General features: G+C 40.2%; 1 protein-coding gene across 3 annotated transcripts; it reads left to right on the top strand.

Annotated features, from left to right (window-relative positions):
• The first annotated feature begins 1832 nt into the window (after positions 1 to 1832).
• VDAC3 (voltage dependent anion channel 3) lies at positions 1833 to 15929 on the top strand. Of its 3 annotated transcripts, none has more exons than XM_058720524.1 (9): positions 1834 to 2135; positions 4961 to 5029; positions 5732 to 5781; positions 9188 to 9340; positions 10176 to 10228; positions 11836 to 12063; positions 13345 to 13495; positions 14899 to 14956; positions 15405 to 15929. In XM_058720524.1, the coding sequence occupies exons 2-9, from the start codon at positions 4963 to 4965 to the stop codon at positions 15494 to 15496; spliced, it is 852 nt and encodes a 283-aa protein (XP_058576507.1). In that variant the 5' UTR covers positions 1834 to 2135; positions 4961 to 4962; the 3' UTR covers positions 15497 to 15929. The 3 variants fall into 3 exon arrangements, with proteins under 3 accessions (XP_058576509.1, XP_058576507.1, XP_058576508.1); XM_058720525.1 differs by lacking the exon at positions 1834 to 2135 and adding an exon at positions 2433 to 2454; XM_058720526.1 differs by lacking the exon at positions 5732 to 5781 and having other exon boundaries at positions 1833 to 2135.
• Positions 15930 to 23800: the final 7871 nt, after the last annotated feature.

Genomic DNA, 23800 nt, shown 5'->3' with positions numbered 1-23800 from the left:
AGTAGATACTACTTATACCTGTTTCACAGAGGTAGAAACTGAAGCATAGAGAGGTTAAGTTGCTTGCCTCAGATCGAAGAGTTGGCAGATCTGGGATACAAACACCACCTCTTTGGACTCTAAAGGTCATTTCATTTGGCCTACTTAGATACACTGTTTACTTATATTTATCAACTCTGCCTCATTTGGCAGGTATTTGTCTAAGTCCTACATTATGAGTCCTTTGGGAGCATTTATCTACTGATCTCTTATTAGCCTGAAATGCCTTACACATAGCAGGTAAATAATAATATTAAGCAGCAACTTGGTATTGTGGACTGAACATCGATGACTTTGTGGGTGTGTTTTCTCTCCAACTTCTTATTTTGAACAATGTAAAACTTACAGTAAAGTTTTAAGAATAATGCAATGAACACCCATATATCTTCTACCTAGATTCACCAATTATTAACGCTTTGGACATTTACTTCTGGTCTTTTTTTTTCTTAACCATTTGAGAGTTAGTTGAAATCACATGCCATTTCATTCCTAAATACTTTACCATATATATATCTCCTAAAAACAAAGCCATTTCTGCATAACCAAAATACAATTATCAACATCAGAAAATTATACAATGTTGCAATACTGATATAATAGTCAAATTTTCTCAATTGTGCCAATAATGTTTCTCACTAACAGTTTCTTGTGTTTTTGTTGTTGTTATTGTTGTTGTTGTTGTTTTGATGCAGGGTCCAATTTAGGATTACATTGCTTGTAGTGTCATATCTTTCTTTTGTCTCTTTTAATCTAGAGCAATTCACCAATCTTTTTCTTAATCTTTCATGAAATTTACATTTTAAAAATTTTTGTTTAAATAAAGGGCAGTTTGTCATCAGAAGTTTCTCTTTTTTTCCCCCTTTGTAGAGAGAGAGCACATGCATGCATGAGCAAGGGAGAAAGGCAGAGGGAGAGAAAGAGACAGAGAGACAGAGAGAGAATCTTAAGCAGGCTGCACGCTCAGGCAGAGTGGGACTTGAATCTCGATCCCACGACCCTGGGATCCTGACCTGAGCCGAAATCAAGAGTGGGCGACTGGAGGGACTGAGCCACCCAGGTGCTCATGAAATTTACATTTTAGAAGGGACCCAGCGGTGTTTTGCAGAACGGCCCTCAATTTGGATTTGTCTGATTGTTTCCGCAAGAATAGAGACACACCTTTAGCAAGAATATTACCTTAGTGTCATCTGTGCATCATGTAGGGGGCATATGACGTCAGTCTGTATCATCCCTGGTGATGTTAAGTTTAATCACTTGGGTGACTTCTTTGATGTGAAAGTACCCTTTTTAGTAAGGAATCTGAGGGCTGACACTTTGGAACTGTGACGATCTTCAAATGTCTAGCACTTACTGATAATTTTTTGCCTGAAATTGGGTGGTTCCAAGAGTGGTGATTTTCTTTTTCTATAATTTCTTCTATATTTATTAGTTGGTATTCTTCTCTAAAGAAGGGCTTTCTCTCCTCCACCTCCTCTCTCCCTTTGAATTATAATCTACCCCTACCTGTGTGATCTTGAATAAATTACGTCACTTACCCCTGGGGACCCATGTTTTCTCATTCTTAAGTTGAGAGAGCTTAAGGGTCATATTTTTGAATTTTAGTCAGTCGGAGACAAAATTCCCATAAAGATCTGTTCGCATCTGAATGAAACGGTCTGACGTGCCCAGCCACAGCATCCCTCAGTAGCATCCCGGGTCAGCTCCGCCCGCCTTCCCCGCGGCCCCTCCCATAGCAACAGTAACTAGTAACCCGGGCGTTCTCGCGAGAGAGAGCCCCTTCAGGGACAAAGGTGCGGTCCCCAAAGCGTCTTCGCCTACATCAACTCCCGCCCCTGCCACCTGCGCGCCGGGCCGTCCCGCGCACGCGCGCACACGGAGCCAGACAGTTGGGTTTGTCCCAGCTGTTCCTCTCCGCACTCAGACCCCCGGCGCGCGACCCGGCGCGACACTACGGCGCAAACGCCGTGCGGGTGGGGGCGGCTAGGGGCGCGCAGGCGCCGCGGGGAGTGTGAGGCCGCGCAGGCGCGGACGGCGTTGGTTTGAAGAAGACCTTCAGCGTTGCCCTGGCGGAGCGGAGACCGGTCCTCTGGTTGGAGGTGAGGAGAGCCGACGCTGTGGGCCGGGCAGCCGGCGGCGGAGCGGGGCCTGGCGGGGGTGGGTGGTGGCCCGCCACAGAGCTGGGGACCCGGTGAGAGGCGGGCCTAACGGAGGGCTCGGAAGGGAGAGAGGAGCCTAATGGGGTGCGGGCCCGGTTGGGCCGCGGAGGGCAGAGAGGACCTTGCTCCCCTGGCCGCCTCAGGTGATGGAGCCGCAGCCCCGGCGTGGGGAGTGGCGCTCGGAACGCCGAGCCGCGACCCTGTCAACGCCTGGTGGGCCCACAGGACTTTTCTTTCCAGGCGTCAGGCCAGAAAGGAGGTTGGTTTCTCGGGAAGTTGGATCTTCGAACCCCAACCCCCAACCCCTCAACCCCGTCCCCAGCTTCCTCTCTGGAATTGTCCACTATCAGGGGAGCTCTCACACTCCTTACCGCCAGAGAGGATGCCATACGTGCAACTGAAAAAGGCGAAACGAGGAACAAAAGGGGCTCTTTACTGTCAAATTAGTAATTGTGTAAAGCAGTATTACCTAATTAACGCCCCCCCCCCGCATCTAAAGCAAACCCGTACGTTGTGCATGCCAACAAACGACAAGCGCATTTTGTAGAGCCAATAGAAATATGTAATGATAGCTTTACTCCCGAGTATCGTGAAGTCTCTGTATCTTATCGATTTTTTGCTTGATCATACCAGCAGTGCATTACCCATCAGAATCATAGGCCTGAAAAAGTAAGCTTGAACTAGGCAGAATTGAGATCAGTTAGTAAACTAAACCGGCTACACTCCTTGCAAAGTGTCTGGCAGTAAAGCAAAATTCTAAAAGACTGTAATTAGATGGATGTTTCTAAACATTTAAGTGTATCTTTTCTCTTGTCAGGAGATGAAAATCCAGACTATGTAGAGCCTTAACATTTCTGTTTGAATATATAGTGTCTGCGTTTCTATACTTACCTCCCCAAATTTAGACTTCGGAAAAGTTCCAACAGATACCAGCATCGACTGAAATAATAAAGAGTAATATCAAATTGCAATTGGCAATGTGTAAATAGTCTAGGATCAATCATTTAAATGCAAGGAATTGAATTGTAAAAATAATTGCCCTGAAAGTGGACTCTGAAACCCTGTGGTTTAGAACAAAGTTTTATTATGGTATGAGTCAGTATATTTATACTGACTCTTTCCCCTTTACTGTATGTACTCTCTCTCTCCCTCTCTCTCTCCCTCTCTCTCTCTCTCCCTCTCTCCCTCTCTCCCTCTCTCTCTCCCTCTCTCTCTCCCTCTCTCTCTCTCCCTCTCTCTCCCTTTCTCTCCCTCTCTCTCTCCCTCTCTCCCTCCCTCTCTCCCTCTCTCTCTCTCTCTCGCTTTCCCTCTCTCCCTCTCTCTCCTTCCCTCTCTCTCTCTCTTTCTCTCTCTCTCTCTATATATATATATACACACACACACACACACACATACATATTTTTTATATTGTACTCTTCCTTCTTAACATATATTATCTTCATATTTGACAGGTTTAGGTTAAGGAACAAATTTTAAATGAATTCACAATTAAAAAGTGCATCATGTGTATATTGTGTTCAGATATGGTATAGGCAGAAACTTAGCAGGAGGGCAGATTAAGAGCCAGGATAAATATAAATAATTATTAGTTTGAATGTGTTGCTAGTTCAGGCATAGTTAGTAATTGCATGGGCTAGCTGGTGCTCTGGATTTTTTGGGCCTATTAATTGGGCTAATGGGACTGCTTGAGATAGATGGTTCTACAAGTGGTTAGACATAGTTGTTGAGGCTGCTGCAGGAAAAGAGTTCCCATTATATAAAGAGGGCAAAGGAGTGGTATGCTTATCGGTGTTGATAGCGCTTCTGAGAACTTTAATGTGAGGGCCATGTTGGCAATAGAAAAGCTGAGGAATACCGAGCAGCCAAGATGAAAAAATCAGCCAAGAGGAAAGATATTTGAAGACTTTAACTTCAGAGCACACACCAGTTTTTGGTAAGCAGAATTATTGCAGGTGAAATTTATCCCGTGTCTAGTTAACGGGTAAGATTATATATTTTTGTTGTTGTTGTTACAATTTTGTTACCTTTTTTTAATGTTTATTTATTTATTTTGAGAGAGGAAAAGAGAGGCAGAGAGAGACGGAGAGAAAATCCCAACCAGGCTCCATGCTCAGTGTGGAGCCCGACATGGCGCTGGATCCTACCAGTCACGAGATCATGACCTGAGCAGAAATTGAAAGTCAAATACTTAACCGACTGAGCCACCCAGGCGCCCCTATATAATTTTATTTTTAAAAGCTTTGAGAGAGGACATATTCTGGAAGAATACATTTCAATTAGTGTGGTAATTCTTATTTTAAGAGCTGAATTTCAGAGTGGCAAAAATGTTCACCTTGAAGATTTTTAATGCATCTGTTCTTACAGTTCTTTAAAACAATTTTACCTTGTCACTTTATGTAGCTCTTAGGCTTTATTTTATATGTCATATATAAAATATATATAATATAATACATATATTATAAAATCCAATTTAACACAGCATCTTCTTCAGCCTGTGAGAAATTTCTTTTCTTTGAAATGCAGTCAGAAAGATGACCTCTGTGAATTGCACGAAAAAACCCTTTTATTCTCCAGTGTTCTGAAAAGTTCTTTGTAAAGGAGCAGAATGCCTTCTCCTAACTTTGCTTGCATTAGGGTATAAGCCTTAATGATGCAAAGGAAGAGAAAAGTGTATACCTCTTCTCACAGGACTAAATACGAGGACTGTGGGTGAATAAATACTAAATGGTTATTTTTATTCCTTTGTCCTCATTTTTCTTTATAAGATATGTGTAACACACCAACTTACTGTGACCTAGGAAAGGCCGCCAAGGATGTCTTCAACAAAGGATACGGTAAGAATGCTACTGTAAATTTCCAATTTTGGGTAACGGTTGGTGTTGAATGCTTACTATATGCAAGATAGTGCTAGTAAGATAAGGTTAACATTAATCTACTTTATAAGATTTAAGGGGATAACTGTCAACAGGTTATTAGACTTGACTCTTTAGAGGTAGAGTCCCTTACAAGCATTAAAAGCTATTATATACATATACACATGCATATATTATGCATATTTAATGTTAGCTGTAAGATGAAGTAATATAAATCTGTAATACTTATGTCTCTCCTGGCTAGCCCTGGGGAAAATTAAAGTGGGGACTGCATTTTTCCTCCTTCTAATTTTCATGAGTGTGAAGACACAACTTTTGACTTCTTTGGAGTAACATTCTTTGATTCCAAATGGACATTTATTTTTAGTTTTTAAAATTTAATCTTTAAATTTTTAATTTTTGTTATATACATTTGATTTTTCTTATTAATTAGTATAGTTATTTAAGTTTATACTTTTATAAGCATAACACTTTTTGATAATTTTTATTCTTTGAGGGCTTAAAAATTATACTTAGTTCATTATAATTGTATTTATGGAACTCTCACCTAATGGGAATACTGTGTATTTTCCATATGGAAGGACCATTTTCATAATTTCTAAGTTGTAAAAACTGGAGCGAATGTCACATTTTATACATTAATGTGTTTTTGTGTGTGTCTAGGATTTGGCATGGTCAAAATAGACCTGAGAACCAAGTCTTGTAGTGGAGTGGTAAGTACCCAAGACATAGATAGATAGACAGATAGATAGATATAGATACAGATATATATATTTTTTAACATTTATTTAATGTGGGAGAGCGCAAGCAGGGTAGGGGCAGAGAGAGGGAATCCCAAGCAGGTTCCGTGCTGTCAGCGCAGAGCCTGACACAGTGCTTGATCTCATGAACTTGAAATCATGACCTAAGCTGAAATCAAGAGTTGGACACTTAACTGACTGAGCCACCCTGCCCCCGCCCCAATATATTTTTAATAGATGTAGCATAATTAACCTAAAGGAACCTGTTTAAAAGTGTTTAGTCTAGTTGTGTGAATCAGCATACATTTGGTCCTATGCTATCTTACCTACAGTTTTGTCATAATCTCAGATTTCAGTGAGCATCTTCCCTGTAGCCCATAGACAATCCAGGTTGAATTTTGGGGGAGGTCCTTTGTGTTTGCCATAATAAGAATATGCTGAATCTTACTCTCAGGACATAAAATATATATGTATTTTGGACATATATCACATCTTTATACTTTCATGAGTACGTGTATGGCTACTAAATACTTTCATTATAATGAGTTTATGCAAGTTTTATTGCCCTCTTACAAAAACAAATTAACTTTAGCCTCTATCCCTTCATGATTAGTCAAAACAAATGTAGAAATAAAATGCATATAGAGGATTAATCTACTGTATTTATTGATGTTCATAAAGTCTTTTTTACTGGAAGTTATTTATATAGTAAAGGATATAGGCATATTTTCAAAGTGTTATTAACCAGAACTTTTATTCAGTAAATCTGGCAAATGAATTAGCTTTACATTCACCTCATTTTCTGATGTCTCCTCAGTGGCAGCATCTCTTTTTAGTATTTACCTATTGAAACCAGTGCGAATTTTATTTCTGGATAGAATGATTTAGTTAAAAGGGCTAGAGGCATGTGGAATTCATATGATACTTTGTCTCATACTCCATGTAATCCTGGTTTGTCACCATCATTTTTTTCCTGGGTTTTCTAGTGGTAAATAAATATATATGCAGCTGCCTACTAGGATGGACGTATTGTTATATGATTCTGTTAAAATGGAAAAATTATACTCACTTTGAATAGGGTTTCAGAATTTGCTCAAATTAGGTTTGTGTTGCAAAAATCATCAACTAAAATTTTATCTCCCTTTCATGCTGCTGTGGTGTGGGACTGTTCATTCAGATGGTAAGAAAAACAGAGCATATTTGTGTGCTTGTTTTTATGACTGCTTTTGGTCTCTGGTATTGATTTAGGATAAATTTCATCCATTGCTCCAATCAGATATCAGATTATACTTAATATATGGCATCTATTTAACAGTAGCATTTTTATGGTAGTTTTGTTGCTTATTTATTATAGAGCTGTAGACGTTAAATGCATGTTATAAATGTATTTTGCACTGTTCCTTCTAATGATGAAATTAGAGAAAAACTGAAGCAGTTGTAAGCCAATGCTAAGTTTTTAACTTAGAAAAATTCTGGCCTTTTCTTTGAGATTTGTACATCTGGTATTTTAGACTTTTGAGAGACTTTCAAAGTAAGAAATGATGATGATAAACAGGGAAAAAATGTAGACTAAATACACTTTTACCGTAGGTTTGTGTGTGAAGTTTTTCTAACACTAAAATTGAGGTTTATATTTGCTATACTTTCAAGTTTATGAGAGGTATGTAAAAAAGAAAACACTGGGTAGCTGGATCTACTGAAAAAAAGCAACAGTCACATTAAATAATTGTGTAGACTTCTAAACATGACTAGTGTTTTGTCATTTTGTACTGAGACCTTGCCCTAAAATGTGCAGCATGATACTCTCTTGGAAAACTTCCTGCGTGGTGTTGATAAACAGATCATAGTTTCCCAGTTGTCTCATCAGCCTGTAGAACTAGATGTGGGGAGCAGGGTATTTGGTAAAGGGAGGATTCATATTGCAGGCAGTGAAACAGAACTGCTCAGGGCTGGCAGCATTTCATTACTGTTGGCAGTATTTCAGAAATGCGCTCTAAAAACAGGGCCAATCAGAAGGTTTTTTTCTCGACAGTTCATAGATTGTCAGTGACAGGTGTTGACTGTTTGCTTCCTTTTAGGAGGAGATCTATTTCCTATTGCTCATTGTCATATGACTGAAAGGACACCTACTGAGGGAGGAGGATATATTTCAAGATGTTCATAGTAACTATTTGATAGAAAACACTTTAAAAGGTAGATGAGGAGAAGGGAGAAAAAGGGACAAGTTATAACATTGCATTTTGTTGTGAAAAATGGGTACATACTTACAAATATTGAAATTGTTTATACCGAAAGTTTTACAGATAGTTAAAAAAAATTTTTTTTTTTTAATGTTTATCTATTTTTGAGAGAGACAGAACGTGAGCAGGGGAGGGACAGAGAGAGAGGGAGACACAGAATCTGAAGCAGGCTCCAGGCTCTGAGCTGTCAGCACAGAGCCCAATGTGGGGCTCGATTTCACAAACTGTGAGATCATGACCTGAGCCAAGAGATCATGACCTGAGCTGAAGTTGGACACTTAACCGACTGAGCCATCCAGGAGCCCCTTACAGATATGATAGCTTTGTGGACCAAAGCAATAAAGTTTTCATAACAGTGTGAATGTACTTAATAATGCCACCGAACTGCACACTTAAAAATGGTAAATTAGGTGTATTTTACCACAGTAAAAATTAAAAACAATTATTTTGATGCAATGAAGTTTTGACTCTATTGAAGAGGATAGGGTAGTCCTTTCTAGTGTTTGGGGATTTTTAAGGACGTTAAAATTAACTAATAGTTTGAAACATATGATAGAGAATGAATAAGCTTTTTCAGGTCATGAAAGTAAAATGTTCAAGATTTAATATTTTTGTGTTTTTGGTAAAGGAATTTATTTTCAGTAAAGATATTTCTCTTTTATTTTTATTATTTTTTAAATTTATTTTGAGAGAGACCAGGGGCACATGCACTTGAACAGGGGAGGGGCAGAGAGGGCAAGAGAGAATCCCAAGCAGGCTCCACGCTGTCAACACAGAGCCCGATGTGGGACTTGGACTTAAGAACCTGAGACTATGACTTGAGCCAAAATCAAGAGTCGGACGCTTAACCAACTAAGCCATCCAGGTGCCCCAAGATATTTCTTTTCTAAAAAAGAGAGTTTAAGATTTCCATTTTAGTAAGAGAGTATATTGAACAAGAAATATCAATAAGAGAGGTGGAATAATGGAAAGATCTGAAACTCGTTAAACTTTAGAAATAGGAAAGAAGGAAAGCAGGAAATAAGTTATGATAAAAAGTAAACTATATTGGTTTCCGATGCATTGAACACTACTTTCTGAAATGAGTATTTTTTGTTTGATGAGCTGTTTTTAAAGTAATTATTTTTCTTGCTTATCAGGAATTTTCTACTTCTGGTCATGCTTACACTGATACAGGAAAAGCGTCAGGCAACCTAGAGACCAAATATAAGGTCTGTAACTATGGACTTACCTTCACTCAGAAATGGAACACAGATAACACTCTTGGAACAGAAATCTCTTTGGAGAATAAGGTAAAAGAAAGCATTAGAAATTACTTTTAGGTTAAATTTATCTTGCAGATAAAATGATCTATAAACCCCAAATACAACATGAATGAGATCTTATAACCTATATAGTAGCCATATTTTTTTCTCTGCATGTGGCCTTCTCTGGTATATTTTACATTTCTAGAAAGTGAAGCGTTGTTTGTGAGTACATAATTATCACATTACATCTTGGTTCTGACCAGTTCTACTTATAACTGAGCCTCTCCTGGTAAACTAGACTATTTATAGTGATTTTGTTTGATTTTATTTTGTAATCATTGCAAAATTGGCTCCGTAGAAAAATGTTTCTAACTTCTGTAATGTTTCTAAAGAGAAAAATTTATCAGCAGATATTTGTCACATACAAATATTTGCTTTGTACAGGACACTATTTTTTGAGGTATGTCTGTATGAACATCATCATGTATCAGTAATATATATGTATAGCTGAATAAATTACTTAGGTTGGCTTGTTAAATGTCAGGTTATCTCATTACAGTAATTTTAAGAGTGTATCAAGATTATTTGGTTGTATTGGAATTTTTTTTTTTTATTGGAATTAATGTTATTGGCTGTAATAGATTTGACCTACAACTTAAACCTGTATTTTGGTGAGAGAATTATGATGAAGCCTGGGAATAAGGGGACAGGGGAAGGAGACAGGGAAGAATAAAGAGGTAATTTATTAAATAATTTAATATTTGGCTTTCTTTAATGACTTTTTTTGTTTTGAAGTTAGATAAAACTTTAGAATTGTTTTCTTAGGTCAGAAGAAGAATAGAAAATTACTAATTGTTTGTTTTAAATCTTTATTTTTCAGTTGGCTGAAGGGTTGAAACTGACTCTTGATACCATATTTGTACCGAACACAGGGTAATTATCCAAACCCCATTTTCTGTTTTTGTAGTCTGTAGAGATAGAGAGCTTTAGAACAGGGAATTGCAATGAAAAGTTTAGGTGCAGGGAGAACGTAGGAGGTTGCTTTTAGGAACCCCAGAGACCTTGTGTATGTACTAAAGAGAAAGGAGGACTCCCTTGAAGCAGAGTAAAGTTTTGATTTGAAAATTGAACAGATGAACAAAAATATAAAGCTGGTCCAAGGAGGCACATAGTAGGAAAAATTTAGGCTATAGACGGGCTTGAGACTAGATCTTTTCTTTCTTTTTTTTCTAAAATATTTTATTTTTAAGTAATCTCTACACCAAACCTGAGGCTCCGACTCATAACCCCAAAACCAAGAATCACATACTTTACCAATTGAGCCAACCAGGCACCCTGAGACTAGATATTTCTTAAGCTCTTCTAAAGATTGATGGATGTAGTATTTTGCTGAGAAGTTAATTTCCTAAGAATAACTGTAATCTCCGGGCGTTGGAACACTATAAACAGTAGTTCTGCTACTGATGTGCTTTCTTGGCCTTTAAAAATCCCCCAGCTTTTCTGCCCCAGTTTCTTCATCTGAAAAATGGGCATGGTGTTGTTTCCTATGGGCCGCTGCTAGGTAAAGGCAGAATGACATTTTTCCTCAGCTGTGACAGCATGTGTGTCATTCCTGCCACACAGTTCAGTTATCTTCCAGGTAAATACTCTCAGAAGAAGCCTGCTTAGAAGACGACAGGATTATTAAGAACCAATTTCTTGGGGCGCTTGGGTGGCTCAGTCGGTTAAGTGTCTGACTTCGGCTCAGGTCATGATCTCGCAGTTTGTGAGTTCGAGCTCCGTGTCAGGCTCTGTGCTGACAGCTCAGAGCCTGGAGCCTGCTTCAGATTCTGTGTCTCTCCCTCTCTCTCTGCCCCTTCCCCACTCATGCTCTGTCTCTCTCTGTCTTTCAATAATAAATAAACGTTAAAAAAAAAATTTTTTTTTTTTTTAAAAAAGAACCAATTTCTTGTTTTCGGTACTGTCCTTCAAAAATGTATACTTCTCTATTAAAAAAAAAAAAAAAAAATGTATACTTCTCTTCCATCTATCCATCTGATATTTATTGTCCAGGGAGAAAACACTCACTTTAAGGAAAATAAATATGCTTACTAAAGCACTCTACCCTTAAAAAAAAAATAGCACTTCTTTTTGAGAAGTTAAGTGTGTCGGGTGTTACGTTTTATAGCATTTGGGCATTTAAAAACATTTAAAGAGATTTGGCTTCTCATGAATACATATGTATTCAGATTATTAATTCGGTACTGAAATATCTTATTCCTTTTTAGACTTTTGTTAATGCCTTTGTGAAATTAATCATGAAATATCCTATCATTTGTACTTACAGTGAAGAATAGATAAAAATGGTATATGTATTTATAATCCTAACAAAATTATATTTGTAGAGCTAAGTCATTTGAAATTTTACTATATGTATACCATCTACCAAAATAATATTTACATTGGGGGAAGGAGGGGATCTTTCTTACTCTAAAGATTTCTAGACAGTAGTAGAAACTCATGTTGTTTTCATTGTGTTGTTTTTATTTGTCTGTTTACAGAAAGAAGAGTGGAAAATTGAAGGCCTCCTATAAGCGGGAATGTTTCAGTCTCGGCAGCAATGTTGATATAGATTTTTCTGGACCAACCATCTATGGCTGGGCTGTGTTAGCCTTTGAAGGTTGGCTTGCTGGCTATCAGATGAGTTTCGACACAGCCAAATCCAAACTGTCACAGAATAATTTCGCTCTGGGTTACAAGGCCGCAGACTTCCAGCTGCACACTCATGTGTGAGTGTTTATAATTCACTCCTCCTTTAGTACTAGTGCAGTTGCCCAAAAAGATGGTAGCCATTAACATGCTGAGAAAGTTAGAAATGAGGTACCTGCATTTAATGTGCTTTGGTGGACATCCAGCCTCACTGTACTAATTTTCCTAGTCAGCAAAACATTGCCAGAGGTTAGGGCACTTGGTGCATTGTGCTGTGCTGCTGATAGTAACTGGCCTCTCAGCCTGTACCCCAAACTTTAGGAAGGTCTAGAATCTATACAAGAACCACTGGGTTGGAGAGAGCCCAGGACGTGGTCACCTCCTGATAAAAGGGATCCTTTGGAGACTCTTCTGCTTCCTCTAGTGCCCTACTTAGCTTGTCAGTATCTGGAAGTAGATCTGTTATTTGGATCATGAAGAGCAACCACTCAGTTGACCTGAGCATTCTGGAACATCCCCAGTAATTCTATTGAGGTTTTAGGTACTCACGGTCAGAACCCAGCCACCCCTGTTGCATTCAGAAGAAGCAGAAGTCCTCAAAGCAATCCTGGATTCAATTCTGTAGGCTGCATCCTGTTGGTTAAATGAATTTGAATTTTTAAATTGTATTTAATGTCTTGGCCTACTGGGCACTGTACTATTCCAGGAAGAAAATGCAAAGGATAAGCTAGGTGTTTTTCAAGTGGTATAGATTGCCTTCACTAGATATTCCAGTTCACTGAAATAAAGTGAAGCAATGGTATAGACAGTGGCATTAAAATTGATGAAGCAGTATTATCAGGAAAACCATGGAAAGTAGGGACCAAGTTCTGGGATGCTTTGAAGCAATAATGTAGGCACTTCTCTAGAGAAATACACCCTAGGTATTGTGTTTGGGGTGCTTTCTGATGCTAGGATTGTGTCTCAGATGAAATTCAAAATTGGCTTTCTTCTTGTTATTTATTTTGCAGAATCCTTATTGAACTCCACTTTTAGGTCTCTAAATTCTTTGAACATCTCAAAGACTTATAGATCATATTTACTAGAGGCGTCTGCCTTCATAATTGAATTTTGTCTAAAAAATTCGTATGGAGGAGCTGAGTAAATGAATCAGATGTTAACTACATTTTAATCAGATGGTTATAAATTACGTAACTGGATTTAGTTCCTTGTTTTGTTTGGTAGTCATTTATACTAGAAGTTTGCTGAAAATAGGTAGTTGCAAAGTGAGATCCTTGTCCAGATAGTCTTAGAATTTTTTCCATGTCATAAGAGTGGTACTAGCTAGATGTTTATGACTTTTTCTTATATCATGAAAATAGGAATGACGGCACTGAATTTGGAGGGTCTATCTACCAGAAGGTTAATGAGAAGATTGAAACATCAATAAACCTTGCTTGGACGGCTGGCAGTAACAATACCCGTTTTGGCATCGCTGCTAAATACAAGCTGGACTGTAGAACTTCTCTATCTGTAAGAATGTGCTACGAGATTGGATCTACTCTTAGGGTTTCATCTGAGTTGTAAATGAATGTTGTGAGATGGTTGTTGTACACATGTTCTCCATTAACTTTAGTGAGACGCTCATTGTGTAGTGAGAAGAGTATCACACCTCATGTCCTGGAATGTGGGTTCTAGTCCTAGTTCCTCCTGTATTTGGCTGTTGTCTGACCTTCTCAAGTCATTTTTATCTCTTTGGCCTCAAAATTTTCCTATCTGTAAATTCATGGGATTTGATTACTATTCCTGTGGCTCTTAGTAATTCTTATTAATACTGACACTAATTGAGCTCTTCAATTTCAGGTACTATACTAAGGGCTTTATGTGTAGTATCTCATTTAGTCCTCTCAGCTACTCTTGTGGTGAGTAGTATCTTCATGCCCATTTTATAGATGAGGGAACTGAGACTTGGAGAGGTCAGGTAACTTGCCCAAAGTCACACAGTAAGAGGCATTGTCAAGATTTGAACCCAGATCTTCTCTCACCAGAGTTTATGTTCTAACTACTGTCAGAGGTTGTAAACTGGCATCTCGAAGAACTCAGTACACCAGGGTGTTTGGCTGCACAGTGTTTTATTTATTTATTTATTTTTTTAAGTTTATTGGGGTGCCTGGGTGCCTCAGTTGGTTAGATGTCCAACTTTGGCTCAGGTCATGATCTCGTGGTTCATGAGTTTGAGCTCCGCATCCGGCTCTGTGTTGACAGCTCAGAGTCTGGAGCCTGCCTCAGGATTCTGTGTCTCCCTCTCTCTGTCCCTTCCCTGCTCACACTCTGTTTCTCTCTCTCTTTCAAAAATAAGTAAACATTAAAAAAAAATTTTTTTTTGAAGTATGGAGCAGAAATTTACTTGGAATTGGTTGTGGTACACTGAAAATTTGTATTTATGTCCAAACAAGCTCTCCTATTCTAACAATCAAAATGGAAGTCAATAGGTGTCTCCATTTATGAATGTTTATTTTGGAGGAGGGACAGAGAGAGAGAGAGAGAGAGAATCCCAAGCAGGCTCCGTGTTGCCAGTGCAGACTCAATGTGGGGCTCGAACTCAGGAAACTGTGAGATCATGACCTGAGCCAAACAAGAGTCGGATGCTTTTAACCAACTGAGCTACCCAGACACACCTGGCTGCACAGTGTTTTAAAAAATTTGTTTGAGGCCTTTAAGCATGCATTCTCAAAGTCCCTACTATCTCTCCCAGTCCTATTAACTGAAGAGACTTACATTTTTATTAATTAAATTTTCAGTTCCAGTAATTCTAGATTGACCCGAAGGTGCTTTAGTTTTGGAAATCCGATGCATGAAATGGTGCTTGTACTGGACTTACATATTATGAAGTTGGTTGTTTTCTAACTGTTTCTATTTCATCTCCTAATTTTTAGGCTAAAGTAAATAATGCCAGCCTAATTGGACTGGGTTATACTCAGACTCTTCGACCAGGTGAGTAAAGGAATTAATAACATTGGATGTGGGGTAGGAGATGATGGAAAAATAATGAAAATAACCTATAAAACCTACAATCAACTGTAGGTTGATTCAGTCCATTGTGTAACAATTGGTTATTCATACAAAGTAAAGCAGATCAAGTGCTTTTGTTTAAAAAATAATTCTATATTTCTAACCAGGTCACTGTGGCTTGTGAGTTTGGTTGGTCATTCATTATTCTTAACCCTGGATTCCAAATAAAGTTTGCTGTGATTGTGCTTTGCTCATTGCAGATCAAATGATTATAGGTAACCCTATTGACTTAGTGGTACCTGAATGCTTGTAACTCTTACACCCAGCTGCAATCCATGCCCTTGATTCCACCCATGTTCATTGTTTCTAGAAAATGAAAAGCTTATTGTAATACTTGTTACGAGTGATTGTGGTGTTTTCTTCTTCCTAGGAGTCAAACTGACCCTATCAGCTTTAATCGACGGAAAGAACTTCAATGCAGGAGGTCACAAGGTTGGGTTGGGATTTGAGCTAGAAGCTTAATGTGGTTTTGAGTAAAGCATCCGATTTGTCCCTGGAGGTGAAGAGAACCCACTATGTTTTGGCCTTAAAATTCTTCTGTGAAATTTCAAAAGTGAACTTTTTATTCTTCCAAAGAATTGTAATCCTCCCCACACTGAAGACTAGAGATCGCAAGTCCATCCTGAGGGAGGTACTTGAAGGCATGCCTGGAAGTTGTCATGTTTGTGCCACATTTCAGTTGAGTTCCACAGTGTTATTTTAAATGTGTTCCTCAGCGACAATGTAGTGTCATGTTACAAAGGAAATGACCCAATCCTCCAGTTTGTACATCACGTCCTGCATGTCCCACACCACTTTTTCATGACCTTTTAATATATTGGTCTCTGTGCTGTAGTGGAATCCTTGGTTTTGCATCAGAGTAAAATAAAATAAACCCATCACATTTGGAACATAATCGCTCATCTGATTTGCTAGTGATGGTTTTCTTATATTTGGTGTGATAGGTTTTGTTTTGAAAAATACTCTCATAGGTGATGGGATTTAGGTCTAAAGTGGTATGTCTGGAATGTCTGTGCTATTGCCTGTCCCTTCCATCTGTCTTTATGGCTCTGACTGTTCCTCTGCACTCAGGCTGAGGAGTGAAACAGTTTTGTTCTGCTGGACGCCTTTGTTGGGGTGCTTGCTTCCTATCGCACTAAAGCAGGATCATATTGGTAGTTTAGTAAAGCTGCTGAGAAAGAGTGGGGGCGGGGGTGGTGAGTGGGCAGAAAGACGGGTGAAGGGGAGGGTACAGTTGGGGAAATGCTGTCGGGAGGACACTGGTAGGCGGAGGCACGTCTGCAGCTCCTCCCAGGGCTTCAGGAAGGTGCTTTCGATTACTGGATCTAGAGAAATGATAACCCAAAAATGGAGATACCAGTTTGGAAAAGGAATGAGTAGGCTAGAGCTAGATATTAGAATATCTTCAGGGCTTACTGGTAAATATTGTCCTTTCCAAAAATAGAACTCTTTTTGAAATCTTTTTTTAAAAACAGTATATGCTGGTTGCAACAAATTCACTCAGCTTAGACATTAAAAGTGAAAATTTGCATTCCTCTCTCCAGTCCCTCTTTCTTCTACGACTTCTAACAGTTCGATGTATATCTTTGCAGATACTTTTCAGTGTCTTTAGAGATTACATAAATATATGTATATAATATTAAAATCCACATCTTGTTTTGCAATATACTTTATTTATTGTTTATTTATTTTTAAGTAATCTCTGCATGTGATGTGGGGCTTGAACTTAGAACCTTAAGATCGAGAGTCAATATGTTCCAACCAACTGAGCCAGCCAGGCGCCCCACAATATACTTTTAAATTTAACATATCAGAGTTCTTTTTATGTTTGTTCATATAGATCTGTCTCATGTTTTTTTATTATACTTGACTATAAATGTGATATTATTGAACTATTCTCCTTTTTACTGTATTGAGTTTTTTGCTTTATAAATAATGCTGCATTGAATATCTTTGTGTCTACTTCTATAAATATTTCCATAGCAGCACTACCCAGTAGATCTTTCTGTGATGATGAAAATGATGTGTCTGCCTTGTCTCATATGGTAGTCATTAGACACATGTAGCTGTTGAGCACTTGAAATGTAACTAGGTCAGTGGAAGAACTCAATTTTTTGATTTATTTTTTTAAGGTTTTTTTTTTTTTTTTTTTTTTGAGTGAGTGAGCAGGAGAGGGGCAGAGAGAGAGGGAGAGAGAGAATCCCAAGTAGGCTCTGCACTAACAGCATGGAGCCAGACGTGGGGCTTGAACTCAAGAACTGTTGACACCATGACCTGAGCCAAAACCAAGGGTCAGACACTTAACTGACCGAGCCACCCAGGCACTTCAGAACTCAATTAGAAAAAAAATAAAAAAATTGTAGGGGGTACCTGGTGGCTCAGTAGTTAAGCATCTGACTTTGGCTCAAGTCTTGATCTCACTGTTTGTGAGTTCGAGTCCCACATCAGGTGAGCTCAAGCCCCCTTCGGGTAAAACACGAACCTCAGGTGAGCCCGGCTTCTCTCTCTCTCTCTCTCTCTCTCTCTCTCTCTCTCTCTCTCTGTCTCTCTCTCTGCCTCTCACACACTTGTGCCCTCTCTCTCTCTCTGTCAAAAAAAAAAATTGTTTCTAAGATTTTTTTTTTTTTAATTTTAAGACATCTCTTGCCCAACATAGGGCTTAAACTCACAACCCCAAGATCAAGAGTTGTAAGTCTACCAACTGAGCCAGCCAGGTGCCCCAGAAGAACTCAATTTTTAATTCTATTTCATTTTTATCAAATTTAAATAGCCACCTGTGACTCATGGCTGTTCTTTAGTGCAGTTCTATAGGATAGGTTTCCAGAAGAGAGATTGCTAAGTCATAGGACATGTACATTTGATAAGTAGTACAAAATTGTCCTTCAAAAATTTTATATCAATTTCTGTTTCTACCCTTGGTGGTTAAGAGTGCCCATTTCTCCACATCCTCAGTAGCATTGAATGTCATCAAACTTTAAAATTTTTACCAGTTTTAGAAGTGAAAAATAGTGTCTTAATTTGTATTTCCCTAATTGCCAGTGAGATGGAGCTGTTTTCACGTATTTACTGATCATTTATAATTCTCTGATTTGCCTGTTAGATTTCTTGCTCAGTTTCCAAATGAGTTATCTTAACAACCACTAGACACTGTTGCTTTTTGAAAAATATTAGTGCTACAAGGTATTTTCCCCGCCACCACCAAAGATCATCTTTTCTAGCACCCAGATTCCAACCACCACCTCTTATGTTGGAAAATATCTACCAACCACATGATATAATTTGATTTTCTCATGATCTTTGTGGGTCAGACGACCATTACAGGAAATAAAGTACCACGGGAAAGGAAGAGGGGTACACAGGTTCGTTCTGTCCTATTGACATCTGTGCCTGACCCTGGCAGGACCTTCCATGCAGTGTGAGTGCTGGTGGGGTGCTAAGGTGGGCTGGCCGCTGCTGCACATGGAAACTCCTTTGTGGTATGGAGTGGAGCGGGAGCTAACTGCCGTGGGTTAACATAGCTCTGGGGGATTTGTCTTCATTCTAGTGTGGTTACGGGTGGGGGATGGAAGTGGGAGGAAGGGGGCATAAGGAGATTCAGGGAAACACTAATGAGATGTACCCCTAATTAATACCTTAGTTATCTGATAAAGTTAGTTATATTTATGGCTAGAGTTAGGTGGGAAGGAGATTGCTGTAGGGTTGTGTTTTTTTCCAATCTTGTGCTATCTGTCCCTTTTAAATGATCCATTATTGCAGAGCTAAGGAGCCAAGTTTTGTGTATTGATACATTAATCCAGATATGAACATAGGTGCTTTAAATTTCAGCCTTTATTCAGTAGTTTTACTGAATCCTGTGGTTTGCTAGGCTGTGTTCTAAGTCCCTTCATTGTTGTAAGGTCATTAACTTGTAGCAGAAAGAAAAGCACCCTTCTCGAGTGTATGTGCCAGGTACTGTGGTGGTTACCTTATATGACTTAATCTTGTTAATCCTCATAACAGTGACTGCAAACATCTTGGGAGTCCAGTAGTCCAGGAGAGAAAGCCGTGAGAGGTGTTTCTGGGATGGGGCAGTTCATTGTGGTTTCTCATGGTGGGAATTCTCAGTAGCTCCCTCTGTCCCCCGTAAAATGCACACAAGCACCTCTTTCCCCTCCCGCCGCCCACCAGCTTTCTCCTCCTCATCTTCCCAGGTTTTCCTCCCCTTTCTCAATTAGCCTGGTACCCCTAAGGCAATCATTTATTTCATTTTATTGAATTTTTAAATTGATTCATTCAGGACACTATGTTGCCTCAGTGTTTCCTCTTGAGCCTTACTCTCAAGGTAACTTATTTTGGCCTTTTCCACAGCCTGTGAGCTTTGTACCTGGGAATAGAGAAGGGACATTCTGGTTTGTATGTATTTAATGTCAGCAGATTCTTTGCTTCAGTGACTCCACTCAGGAATTTGCCTTAAGGAAATCATTAGAGGTACTCATTATAGAACAAATGTTCCACATGGGGAACAGTAGGGGAATGATTAAATGATGGTATGTGTATTCATCAAGTGGCACATTATTCAGCCATTAAAAATCATGTTTTTGAAGAATAAGAACCATTGAGAATTGTTCACAACATATTAAATAGAAAACAAAGTAAAAAACTAATCTCAATTTTATTTTTTTAAAAGGTATATGTTAATATAGGAGAAAAATACCCCCAAAATATTCATTATCTCAGGGAGGTGGGATCATGAATTTTTTTTTTAATCATGAATAATTTCTATTGATTTTATGCTTTACTGTATTTCTGTTTTTCTAAAGTGAATTTCTTATTTCTGTAATTAGGGAAATACTTCTCTAATTAATACTGTTTGAAAAGGCAGCCGGCCCTCGTGGCAGTGTGGCAGGCTGCAGTGTCTGATAGGTGGTCAGTGTGTGTCCAGCACGGCAGCTGAGGTGCCCCCTAGTCTGAGGGGACAAGGAGCCCCAAGGCATTGGCCAGGGCAAGAAACACCAGGGCCTTCTACCTGCCTTAGGAGAGTTACCTAAATAGATGAGAATATGGGTGTTTCTTGTGGTAAGAAACAAACAAGCATGAGGTTTTTATTAAATTTAAAGAGATTAAAGTTTACATATCACATTTTTTTTTAATTTTTAAAGATTTTATTTAAAATTTTGAGAGAGAGGGCGAGGGCAAGTGTTCGAGTGGTTAGAGGCAGAGAGAGAGAGAGAGAGAGGGAGAGAATCCCAAGCAGGCTCTGCACTGTCAGCACAGAGCCAGGTGCAGGGCTCAAACCCATGAACTGTGAGATCATGACCTGAGCTGGAATCAAGAGTTGGACGCTTAACTAACTGAGCCACCTAGACACCCCTAAAGATTTTACTTTTAAGTAATCTCTACCCGCCGTGTGGGGCTCAAACTCACAACCTTGAGATCAAAGGTCACATGCTCCACTGACTGAGCCAGCCAGGTGCTCCTACACATCACATTTTAAATATTACTTCTGCAAGAGACCAGGAAGACAACACAATGTATTGCTAATGTGTCATCATACTCAGCATCACTGCTTAAGGAACAGAGGAAGACAACAATGTTGCAAAGTTTCATTTAGTTAATGTCCTTGGAAGCTCACCACCAATGTGGGCAAGCCTCAGGTTCTAGAACCTTGGACAGGAGGAGTTCTAAGCTGAAGTGGTTTCTGGCTGCCCTACAGTGCTACCTACCTACCTACACATGCATGAAGATTGCTGTGTTTTCTGCACATGGAGGACCCCCATCCCCCACCCCCTTTAAGACTGTAGCCTCTGTTGTGCATGCTTTGTGTACTCTTGGGTTCAGTTCTCTCTGCCTGTTTTCCTTTAGACTCAGATCCCTCTTTTCGTTTGCTCTCACTTAAATGTTGACACTCAGGTTCTGTCCTCAGCCTTTTCTAACTCTACAACCTGGTTACGGGTGAGAAACTGTTCCAGATCCCATCTGCCTGTCCTCGGAGGTTCTGATACACCTCAGGGGCCTTCTCAGAATGAAGGTGGTCTGATGACAGCAGCATACCTCCTCACTCAGGTTTCAAATAAATTGTAAATTAGGACAAGGTGTCAACAGATACAAGCCAAAGGCTGTATCTTTATATGAAGGCTAGTTGACAGGGCAGTCCTCCCCCTCCCCCACAAACCTCCCCAGTTGACAGGGCAGTCCTCCTCCAGGTGGAATGGAGGAGGGGGTTCTTGTGCTTCCAAGAGGAAGATGAGAGGAACGAACTCCAACGTGCCCAGTTCATTCTTCCCAAATACACCATTCATATGCACTCCCTTGCCCCTGGAGGAGGGAACATAAGGGTAAAGAGAGGCCAGAGTGTGATGCTAAAGGTGGGCCAGTCCTGTGAAGGAGACACTGAGAAGGGAGCACAGCATTCATAGTATGTGTGCTTTTAATCATAGCCAATCCCCACCTCCTCCCAGAGATTGGGCTTGTCTGCCAAGGAAACACATCCAAACCTTGAGGGGTTGGGGTGAGTAGGGTATGTGCTTCGACACAGCTCCTAGCGATCCTCACACATCCACTGCATTCAGCCCTTGCACATCAGTGGCCCCATCTTCCTGACAGCTGCCCTCTAAAGCTCTTCCCAAAGTTAGCGCCATCTAAGATAGGCTCTCCTGCCCACTTCCAAGCCTTTCCTGCAAGCTGCCTGCCAGACCCTCTTCTCAGATAGTCTGCAGGCATCTAAAACTCACCGATTCTCAAACCGAACAATGCTATCACTGTCCACTTTGTACCTGGACTTTCAGCCAAATCGCTGCCTCTTCCATGAAAGCTTCCCCAAGGTTTATAACACACTGTCATGCAGTTTTGTTTTGCCCACCTCCCCTCCTGCCTGTGAACGCTTAGAAGCCTTTTTGTCTTCTGACCTCCAGTGGCCAGGCCAATACCTGGCACGTGATAAACATCCAATGGATGTTTACTGAATGGATGAAAATGAGCCCTTGGGCAGGTGGGCCTGGTTTTGTCTGCCAAGTCATGGGGATTTCTGCATACTGACTGTACAGACTGAGGTTCCCTTTGGCAAATACTCGTATTTTTTTCTGTGGCCATAAAAGAAATAGATACTGACATTTCCAGCAACTCTTTGAGTTATGATACAATTATTCTGTGAGGTGACTTCACCTGCAATTTTTAAAAGGTTCTGGGAAGATGGTCACTATTGCAATTACACTGGATCCCACTGGGTGTCGCTGTTGTTGCTGCTTAGAGGCGATAATGGCCCAGCTGTGGAGTCCGGGCCTTCTGTCCTGCAGGTCCTTCCTTTTGACCTCACTCCCTTCCTAGCACCATACGGACTCATACTTTGGAATGTCTACATTCAGGGCTTGCTTTAACCAAATGTCAAGGCTTCGGGAAAGGCAAGGGAATTGGCCATCCTGTAACCCAAAGCCCTCTTGCTCTGTTAGGTTCTCAATTTGTTCTGGCCCGTCCAGATGGAGACCAGATGATCAATCACACTTGTCGAGTCCGAAACTCCTTACTTTAAATCAGATTGAATTCCTATTGCCTTTATAAAAACAGTCAGAATAAGCCTCTCGCCTTTTCTTCCTAGGCTTCCTTCAAGTTCTTAGTCACCTGGCTGTGTTCCTTCCGGACACCCTCCTCCCAGCCCTACGGCACTTTCCTCCTTTTTCTAGAGGCCACAGTTGTGGACACAGTCTGACAGCTGCTCAGAGGAAGAGGCCGGTGGGGAAGCCTGGTCCTCTTACCATTTGGCTGCCTGGACCTTTTCCTCATTCTGTGCCTTAGTTTCTCCAGTGCCTGGCCAGCTCCAGGTGTCCCAAAGACTGGTGTTTCAGTATCATGGGGTGATGGAGTGTAGGTGACTTTCCCCTTTTTTTCATAACATGCTTCAGGGTTGTTTTGTTGTCTTCTTAATAATAAAAGGTGAAGCGCTATGAAAATATTTAAGGTGACGATCCAAGGACAGGACTCCCTGTCTTCTTCATGAGAATTCAACCATATCCTACAGGTCCCCCCAATCTTTTTCTTCCCTCACCAAGCACGCAGAGAACCCATCGTCCCGTTTCTTTTGGTCTCTGGCTGTTTTGTTCAACTGTGGCTTCTTTGCTATTCATTTTCTCCATCTAATTTAATGTTTTCCTCCAAGCAGCCCACCTGAGGGGAGCCATCCACAAAAAGTGGTCAGTGAATAACCACAAGGGAAGGCAAACACACACACACTTGTTCATGGAGCCCTATTCTGAGCCAGGCCTGGAGTGGCCCCCTTCATCACACTGTCCCCCAGAACTCCTTACAGCCCCACAGGAGGCCTTGGGGTCCCCAGGGAGGAAACCGGAACTGGCAGGGCCCGGTGCTCCCTGATGCCAGGAACCACCTTGGCAGGAGCACTTCTAGGTCAACCACAGGGTGAGGCTGAACCTCATCTGAGGACTCAGAACACACTGCATCATCCTTGGGTGCTCTTTGCACGGTAATTGAATATTTCTAATTGAATAAATTCACTGAGGCCTGATTTTACATTCCATTTTCGGAATGATGGATTTTTTTTTTTTTTCTGCAGCTTATTCTGAGGTGACAGGACTTATTTTTAAAAATTGTCTTGTTAAAAACGAATGAATGTGTTTACATATTTGCTCAAAAGTTCAGTCCTTTTGGAAAGGCAGAAAATGAAGTAATAAAAAGGCTGTCTGGGGAGCTCAAGCTCCCGTGGACAGCCCGCGCTCCGTGCACGCTGTGAACCTCCCAGAGGAGCGGGGACACAGGGAAGCCAGGGTCTCCAAGGGC

The sequence above is a fragment of the Neofelis nebulosa genome, chromosome 3 (genome assembly GCF_028018385.1).
Source record: "Neofelis nebulosa isolate mNeoNeb1 chromosome 3, mNeoNeb1.pri, whole genome shotgun sequence".
NCBI classification, from domain to species: Eukaryota; Metazoa; Chordata; class Mammalia; order Carnivora; family Felidae; genus Neofelis; species Neofelis nebulosa.
Note: the sequence above shows the minus strand (reverse complement) of the source record. Positions and strands in the feature narration are given on the sequence as shown.

Excerpts from the sequence above, each read along its gene's own strand:
- VDAC3 (XM_058720524.1), top strand. The coding sequence starts at position 4,963 with ATGTGTAACACACCAACTTACTGTGACCTAGGAAAGGCCGCCAAGGAT. Across the intron at positions 5,782-9,187 it reads CCAAGTCTTGTAGTGGAGTG|GAATTTTCTACTTCTGGTCA; the intron begins GTAAGTACCCAA and ends CTTGCTTATCAG. Across the intron at positions 12,064-13,344 it reads TTCCAGCTGCACACTCATGT|GAATGACGGCACTGAATTTG; the intron begins GTGAGTGTTTAT and ends TCATGAAAATAG.